The sequence below is a fragment of the Lipotes vexillifer genome, unplaced genomic scaffold (assembly GCF_000442215.2).
Source record: "Lipotes vexillifer unplaced genomic scaffold, Lipotes_vexillifer_v1.1 scaffold444, whole genome shotgun sequence".
Lineage (NCBI taxonomy): Eukaryota > Metazoa > Chordata > Mammalia > Artiodactyla > Lipotidae > Lipotes > Lipotes vexillifer.
In genome coordinates, this window is record NW_006793488.1 from 2,460,071 (window position 1) to 2,469,381 (window position 9,311).

The 9,311-nt window shown below is 52.9% G+C and overlaps 1 protein-coding gene across 1 annotated transcript in view; it reads right to left on the minus strand.

The window, feature by feature from the left end:
• Window positions 1–8,929, minus strand: part of TXNDC5 (thioredoxin domain containing 5) — a 23,547-nt gene extending 14,618 nt beyond the window's left edge. The window contains exons 1-3 of the mRNA XM_007466390.1: window positions 8,652–8,929; window positions 5,137–5,286; window positions 105–210 (exon numbers count right to left, since the gene is read on the minus strand). Of these exons, the coding sequence (XP_007466452.1) occupies window positions 105–210; window positions 5,137–5,286; window positions 8,652–8,929 (534 nt within the window). The remainder of the gene's footprint in view (window positions 1–104; window positions 211–5,136; window positions 5,287–8,651) is intronic.
• Between the last annotated feature and the right edge of the window lie 382 nt (window positions 8,930–9,311).

The window sequence follows — 9,311 nt, forward strand, 5'->3', positions numbered from 1 at the left end:
AAAAAAAAAAAAAAAAAAAAAAAAAAAAAGATGGTACTTAAACTGGCCTCTTGACTACCCCAGAAATGTAGGAAGAAAGAGGGGGCGGCTTCGTGTGCACTCACGGGGGTTTCCTCGTTCAGTGTCTGCAGCATCCAGTTTTCCAGGGCCTGAAAATCCCGGGGACCCTGGTACTTCACAGCTTCTTGGCCAGGCTTGAAAAACTTCAAGCTGAAAGAGTAACAGAGGATTAGTTGCAGTAGATTTTAAAGCCCTTCAAACCACTCTGAGCAGAGAGCAAACTCGGTTAGCGGAACAATCATAAAAATGAGGTGTCGGCGGGCTGCAGCCAGCACACCCCTTCCCCTCTCTGATAATACTTGGAAAAGAAAAAGTAATGTTCTAGGCGATAACATATTCACTTAATCCTGAACTTTTAAAAGTTTCTTATGTTATTCTTGAAAAAAAAAACGGGGTGAACACATCAGGCCGTAAGTTAAACCCCAAGCTACGAGGGTTCAGGTGTGCAGAACGCTCTAGCTTTCCCCTGCCCCGTATCTGTTATCCTTCCCCAGCTTCAGTAGTTTTTATGTTCCGCATTTTGAAAAAAAATTTACAGCTGTAGTAGAAATAGCATTGTTCTGCAGTAAATGTATTTCCAGGATACACTGTCAGCAATTCAACTCTTAAAACGCATGAATATCCAGCTACTGTGAGAGTTCAACTTTCCAACTATAAGGACAACCTTGACATTGGTTGATATGGCCCATTCACTTGCCCCCAGAGAAGGAATCTTTTCTATTTTACACACACACTAGGTATCTGCAGACAGAGCAAGGAGCTCTGCCTTTGGAGGGGAGCAAAGACATCACCAGAGGCCGAGATGAACACGTCCAGACCCTGTGTCACTCCACTGGTGACGGGACAACACAGTCCAGATAAAACTTAACAGAAGGCGTCAAGGAAGGTGGGGAGGGGAGGGAATAATTCTGCTATTGACAGGATTAATAGAGGGTGGCAGGATGGAGGGGGAAATATGGCTACTGACAGGAAACAAACACAGGCTAGCATTCAGGGGCAAGCCTACTCATCTAAAACACCCCTAACGCTTCCTGGCACGTACGTGGGTTTTGTTAGGAGATGCCCAATGCAGAGTGTCAGAGTGCGAGAGGTTAAGATACGCAGAAATCAAACTGGGCTTGGATAGCTAGCCCCACAAAGGTCTTAAAATGAAGTTTCACACCAAACAAGAAAACCAACACACTGGCTGTAGAAGGCACTCAGGTGAAAATGGGCTTACTGGCCTCACCCAGAAGCTCAGATCCTGTGATGGGCTAGAGGACATGCCAATGTGTCTCCAGTGAAGAATATATGTCCCCTTCCCTAGCAGCTTATACTCATATAGCCATGACAAAAAGACACAATCTAACTCGATTCAGCCAGTATGTCCCTTCCTTCACGAAGTTTAACATTTCAAGTGACTCCAAAGCAGGCTCTCAGACTGTGAACACCCGCATCCACCACCTTGAGATGCTCTGGAAACGTAAGCTGTGCCCACAAAGGACCAGACTTGGCTACTGTGCCTCTCCACTCCCTCCCTCTCTCCCCAGTACCTCCCTTCACCAAAGTGCTTCAGGATGGAAACAAGTGGATCCTCAAGACATCAGAAAGGAATAAAGACGCAGACGTAGAGAATGGACTTGAGGGCATGGGGGGCGGGGAAGGGGAAGCTGGGATGAAGTGAGAGAGTGGCACTGACATCTATACACCACCAAACATAAAATCGATAGCCAGTGGGAAGCCGCCGCATAGCACAGGGAGATCAGCTCGGTGCTTTGTGACCACCTAGAGGGGTGGGATAGGGAGGGTGGGAGGGAGACGCAAGAGGGAGGAGATATGGGGATGTATGTATACATATAGTTGATTCAATCTGTTGTACAGCAGAAACTAACACACCATTGTAAAGCAATTATACACCAATAAAGATGTTAAAAAAAAGGAAAAAATCTGAAGACTTAAATATTAATTGTAACAATAAAACTATATAAGAATTTAAAACAATCAGAAATCAGAGCAGGCGTTGTTGAACCCATCCTCCATTCCTTTGCTAAAGTAAAACCTAATCTGTGACTTTTCCCTCATTTGGTGTACACCGAGCGAAGCAAAACTAGTTTTTAAAATCTCTTCCTGTTGTTGGATTAAAAATCTTCCTAACCAGCTCGAGTCAGAGATTCTGGTTGAGTTCACAGAGCCTAGGGAGGGCACAGCTTCCCTCACGGGGCATCTGACTTCATTCCCACTGTACATGGAGGTGAGGGCAGCAATGCAGAGCGGGCCACGGGGTTCATGCCCCAAGTATAGCCCCAAACTCTTCTGCTGTTACCAAACCTCCACATGGGCACTTGTTTTCCTGGAGATCTGTTCCTCAGTCAAGGAGACTGCAGGGGAAAAGATCCCCATTGCTGGGTCCCTCTGGAAAACAGCACGATGGAAGTTCTACTACTACAGATGAGATGGTGTTATGGGTCGAACTGTGTCCCCAAAAAGATCTGCTGAAGTCCTAACCCGCGCTACCATGGAATGTGACCCGATTTGGAAATAGGATTTGCATAGAGGCAATCAAGTTAACATGCGGTCGTGAAGGTGGGCCCTAATACAGTACGTAGAGAAAGGGGAGATTCAGACACAGAGAGAGACAAGCAAACAGCAGGCGGCCAAGTCCAGGAGCAGGACTGGGGTGATGCTTCTGCAGGGCAAGGAACACCGACGGCTGCCCTCCAACCACCCGGGGCCAGAAGAGGCAGGGAAGGACCCCTGACAGGTTTCAGAGGCAGCACGGCACTGCCGATGCCTTGATCTCGGGCTTCTGGCCTCCAGAACTGTGAGAGAATACGTTTCTATTCTTTTCAGTGGCACTCTGCATAGCAGCCCTAGGGAACCTCCTTCAGCCCTGACCCTGCCAGCATTTTCCCAGGTGATAAAGATTCTTTACTGGCTCAACAGCAAGACCTCAAAACATCTTCCCGAGCGTAGGCAGCCTTCTCCAGGGACCTGGGAACCCAAACTCCCTCCCTCTCCAATCCTTTACTCCAGTTAAAGGTGAAAGGGGAGGGATGACCTAAAAGCTAATGTGCTGACACCCCGCTCCGCAACCCGCCTCAGCATTTACGTCATCAGCTGATCCAGGCCTCGAAACATCCCTAGAAGTAAAAGCTCACACAGGTTCCTCTATGAATGCCCTAAGGCCACTACATTTTATGCAGCATGCCCCTACCTCCTGCATTCTGTGAAAAAAATCTGTTCTCGGGCTGTGACGGTCACGAGGTTCCTTCCCAAACCACATAGTGGGAGCTCATTGTACTGTATAGTTATTTTTAACAACACAAAACCGGTGCATGGTTTTCTTGGGGGGACCATATCTTCTAAAAAACAAATCAGGACACCTGATCCAACACGGATCTTTCAGAGTCTGTGAATAGCATCCGTGCAGTAACTGATGTTGCAGCCAGAGAGCTCGTATGACTGGGTGCAGGTGGAACCCTCTACTCTGTCCCTGACATTTGCCTTCTCAGCCCTATGACTGGTCCTGTTTCACCTTCCCTATGGCGTGGTTTACGGTGCACAGAGCCACAGGGCCACACACAGCCAGCCGTTTCAGAGTGGACACCATGGCCACCCATCTCTGTTGCTCCTGCACCTTGAAAGTAACAGGCTGTCAACAGCTAACTGGTCCCACTTCTCACTGGCTGCTGCTTTGGGATGCTCTTCATACAAGCAGAGTTTACTTTAAAGGCAACGCAGTGGAGCATGGGACAGTGATGCCAACACGTAGGTACATACAGCAGGAAGTTTTGTCTCTATTGCTCTGATTTGATGTACACTTGAGTTACTGCACTCACATTAGCAAACAGTCACCAAAGACCAAGAGTTCCAGAGCCCTTTATGGAAATGCCAAATCTCCAAGGGTTAGAGGAAACCTTAACATTATTGGGTATGTTCAGATCGGTATCTACACACACGTTATTACACCCAACAATGTTATGGGGGGGTGGGTGTCAGCATCCTACTTCAGACTCAGAGGCTGAGGAACGTGCGTGACCAGAGCTGCAGGATAAGTACACGGTAGAGCTGGGGTCCAAACCGTGGCATCCAGGTTCCAGCCCAGAGCTCCTGCCATTTTCCATGTGGCCTCTCAAGCGTGAAGATCAGCTCGGGTTTCCCAAAGGATTGACTTCATTTGTCAATCTGAACAAATATTTGGGGACCTGCAGTGCCCAACCCCTCCCCCATCCTTCTGGAAACAGCAACTTCCCTTTTTTGGAGAAGCGCTCTTCACTCCACCAGTAAATGCTGAGTCTGAACGGGGCTGTCGTCTTCCGACAAGATCCTGCCTCTCGGGTCACAAAGATGGTTTCTGGAATGAACACTCCATCCAAGCTGGGCCAATCGGCGACGGGCCCAAGTCCGCCATGGCCACAGAGAGATGCAGGGCGGGGAGTTAAGTCACCTTAAGGGGTGGGAGGGCAGAAAAACAGACCTCCAAACGCATGGAGCTGAGTCTCAGAGGCCTTCCCCCACAGCCTTCAAATCAATTCCCTCTTTTGTTCATTAAGCCAGTTTCAATTTCTGTTCTTAAAACCAAAAAACTATTTTAACTGTCAAGGAAGTAGGCAGCAAGTATCACTTGTCAGAACAGCTGCACTTTCTTTCCAACAAAAACAGCCCATGGGCCAGTCACGTGGGAAATAACTCTAGAAAGGAGGCTTAAGAATTAACACAGTGACCACAAATTCAGACGAAAATTCATGACAGTCGGTGCTCATCGTGTAAACGTACGTGTGAACGTCAAATGTGACAGGACCTCATGGAGAATGCCATTTTTGTCTGGCAGACACGTTCTTTTATAAACAGGAAAACTCAACTGACTAGTTAAAGGCTTTTCCCAAACAAAGTGAAAAAAGGCACCTGATACACACACGGTGTAAATATAACCTTTCCCTAACAACAGGGAGTGCCTGCTTAAAGCCCGCATCCCCTCACTCCTCAGAACTACAAAGAAGGTGCCAAAAGTTTAACTTGAACTTTCTTGGCCGAATGCGGCTGGCAAAAAGCCGAGGAAGACCCGGTGGATACAGGACGCGAGCGCCCGTCACTTACGTTGGGTACCCACGCACGCCCTGGGCGGAGCACACATCCGAGTCGGCCGTGCAGTCGACCTTGGCCACGTACACCTTGGCGTCCTCCATGCTGTTGTACTTGTCTCCCAGGTCGTTCCAGGTAGGCTGTAGCCGCTGGCAGTGTCCACACCTGTAGCAAGGTGACAGTGACAAGCATGCCGAGCGCCGGGGTCAGAGGGTGCCTGACCCACCCGCTCAGCCATTTCCTAGGGCAGCGGGGCTCTCTGATCCAGCCCCTTCTTCACACTGCAGTGGAGCCGGACAGCTCAGTGTCTGCAGAACCCTGCTCTCTTGCTAAAACCCTCCGGAGAGACCCCGCATCGCTCTCAGCGTGAAATCAAAACTTAGCCAGGCGCTGTGCCCGCTCCCCGGGATCTGGCCCCTGCTGACCTCCCACCTGACCTCTATGCACACTGCCCTTCTTCCCTGGCTGCCCACCACTGGGCCACGCTGCTGAGTTTCCAGGTTCCTGAAAGGGCTGTAGCTTGGCCGGGCCCTGGGAATCAGCACGCTCTTCTCTCCGACACTTCCTCCCTAAACGCACCTGGCTCATTCCTATTTGTTCAGTTTGGCCGTCACTTCCTCCAGGAAGTGACTCCCAGGCTGTCTGGGGCCCGCTGTCTTCTCCCCCTCCTCTGGAGCGCTCCCTCGCTCCGCCTGTGGCAGTGGCTCAGCACTTCCCCTCGCCATGGCTCCTTTACGGTCAGGTCTCCTCTACCACGTAACCGAGTCTCCCCAAATGCAAGGCAGCCTCGAAATGAAACCAGCTCTGCATTCTCTCCAGTGAGAAGCATACAAAAAGCCTGTGGCCACCCCAAACTTCTCAATTTGATATACTCAAACATACACTTATAAAACCGATTGTATGAATTCAACTATACACAAACATTACGGCATGTGGGGGGTTTTCCCCCGCTCACCTGGTAAGTGTGTATTCATGATGTCTACGATGTAACTACTTGCTGTATTGCTTTCTAAAGCGTGGTAAGAACACCCAACACTTAATAACTGAGTTCATCCTCAAAATAATTTCTCAATAAAATCAGTGTTAAATCTCCTTGCCTCTTTTCTTTTCTGACAGATGACCTCACCAGGAAGCACCTAAAGGAAGGACTGGAAAATTCTGCTTCAAGCTAACCTGTCTTCCCTAAGCACTTTCTTGGCCAGAGAAGAGAATCCTGCTTTATAAGAGGTCCAAATACAATATGAATCCCTCTTTTCTGGAAGACAATTGTGAGGGGAAACCCCTGCTAGATTTAAGTATACATGGTACAAGAGACAAGCATCATCCTTTCTACAACTGGATCCCCAGTGTCTGGCACGTACTAAGTGCTTGGCAATCTCTTAGTGATGGATCCATGGGTGCCGTGCAGTTGGCACTTCTGGGTTTGGACCCCTGGGGCTACAGCACGAACCTCTGAGACAGCAGCTGCATTCAGAGGCAGTTTGTGGTCACGTAACAGAGCAAAGCCACCTGGTTCTTTTGAGGAGGCGGCTCCAACCTTGACCTCACTGTCACCAGATTCAATGTGACCTGAAAACTGGCCATAGAGAAGCTATGACCTGACGCTGGCACAAGATCTACAGCAGTAGGACAGCCCTGCCTCTACCCAGTTCAGAGCAAATACACACGGATCGATGTTTTTATTAGCTCCTGCCCCCAAATCACACGTGGGCTCCCAACATTCCAGAAACTGAAATGGAAAGAGGAGGGGCAGCCCACAGCGTATTCCATCTGAGCTCCAATCTGCTCTTAAAGTCTAACTTTTAAATGTTGTCACAGAAACCCACACATCTCTATTTAAACATTTCACAGTAGACTATTAGGAAGCAAACAAAAACTTTAAAAGTTACTTTTTCTGGGAGCATCCACCTAAAAGTCTATAAGCCACACACAATGAAACATTACATTACTTTAAGGAAGGTACTTAATACCAAGTGCCCGGTCCTGTCCCTCACTCAGCCCAAGACTAGCTGGTGAGTATTAGAGACTCCAAAATTAAAACTCCACTGGCACTGAACGGACCTACGATGTCTACATGTCAGTTTTTCTTTAAAATATAAGGGGAAAAAATCCATGGGCAGATTTATTCCACAAAAATAGGCTTCACTTAAGTAGTGTATTTAATTGGAATAGCTACTCTGAGAATAATACCCTTCACAAAGTAAATATCGATGTCCATTATGTTACACTACAAAGTATTTTCTATACCACTGGTAGTTCTGCAAATTCAACTCTTGGTTCTTGGGAACTGGAAACACAATGTATCTATGGGACAGCTCTGACCCAGACCAAAAGTGCTGCTTTAACTCCAAATGTACTGACATACAGTCATCATCTGAACATGGAGAGAGGAAGAGAAAAAGTTTCCTTCAACTTCCACCAGCACATTTTCTGAACAGGCCGTTTTTCTTGGGCATCTTCTCCCTATTCCTTCCCGCATCCCCTTCCCACATCTCAAGGAGCCTCCGCCGCTCTGGGGGCGAATGCCAAATTCTGCAGTAAAGCCTGCAAAGGGCCTTGGGCCCGAAGACTGGCTGGCTGCTCCGCCCACGGAGGACCCCCTTCAGCGGGCATCTAGGCCCTAGGAGGAAGGCACTCAGTCCCTGTGCTCGTGCGAATGACGGGAAGGCTTTCTGTAGGACAACCCACAGGGCAGGCGTCTCTGGGTTCGGCACCGAGGCCACACCAAAGCCCCCCGCCCCCCGAGAACCACGGCGAGGGGGACCATCTGCTCAACGTAGTAATAACTTTTCCCATCTTACACTTTGCAGACGACCAGGCCCCAAGAGAGCAGAGAGGAGCAGGTGCCAGAGGTCGGCCTTGGGTCCGGGGCCAGTGGCTCCCATCACCGCGAGCACAGCTCCCCACCGCCCCAGGGCTGCGGACGGGCCCCCAGAACCCGCACTGCTCTCCACCCCCCGGGGGAGCGCAGGAACCCTCTTCTGCCTGGGCCACCCCTTCCCGCAGGGTGGGAAATCACGCCTTGTGAGTCCCTGTGTTTCAATTAACCCGGCAGGCCGGAGGTCTGCTGTGCAGCGAGCGAACCGCCTCCAAAGTCCAAGTGTGCACGCCGGGCGCCTGGTCGCCGGGGCGACCGCACGTGGCCTCCGGGTCCCGGCGCACCGCAGGCCGCTGCCTCTGGCCGGCGCAGAAGTTTGGGGCCAGGGGGCGGACGGGCTCTGAGCTCCCAGCGGCCCCGAAGGGCGACGACCCCTTCCCCTCCCCCAGTGCGGGGATCGGGGGAGGGGGCGCAGGAGCCGGAGCGGCGGCCTTTTCCGGCTCTGCCCTCGGGGACCGCCCCCTCCTGCTCCACCCCGGCCCTAGCGCCACGTCAGCCGCGAGCGCCCGGCGCGTGCCGCCCCCCGGCCCGGAAGACCCTCAGCCCCTCGCCGGGCGCCCCAGGCCGCGGCCCCGCGCCCTCCGCGCGCATACTGCGGGCCCGGGCCAGCCCCGCACCCGCGGAGCCCGAGGCGGGCGGTGCGGCCAGTTACCAGGGCGCGAAGAACATGACGAAGTGCGCGGCGCTCTGGATGCCGTGCGTGAACATGTCGGCCGTGTACAGGTGCTTGGCGTGCGGGTCCTGCCCGTCCCCGCCGTCGGCCGCGGGGGACCCGTCCGCCGCCGCCGCCCCCGGCTCCTGGGCCCAGGCGCCCCAGCGCCCGCCGCCGGCGTCCAGCAGCAGCAGCAACAGCAGCAACAGCAGCAGAGGCGCGGCCGGCGCCAGGGCCCGGGGCCGCGGCGGGAGGAAGCCTCCGGCGCGCGCGGACATCACGGCTGGCTGGGCGCGCTCTCGCCGCGGCGGCAGGTTCCCTCCGCGCCCCCCGCCCCCCGCCCCCCGGCCCGGAGAGGCCCCGCCCGCGCCCCGCCCCGCCCGGCGCGCGCCCGCTCCCCGGCGGAGGCTGGGTCCGCGCGCGCTCGGAGAGCCTGGCCGGGAGCCCGCGGAAGGAGGGGGTCCGGGGCCCCGACAGCCTTCCGTGCCGGGCCTCCAGCACTTCCTGGGACGGCTTGGGTTACTCCCGCAGGGCGCTGCGCCTCCCCAAACCCAGGCTCTGCCCGCTCTGGCCTGGAGCGGGGCTGGGTGTTGGAGCGCCGGGAGGCCACAGAGGGGGATGTCAGCCTCGGTTCATCTCAACGTACACAAAGACCCCAGG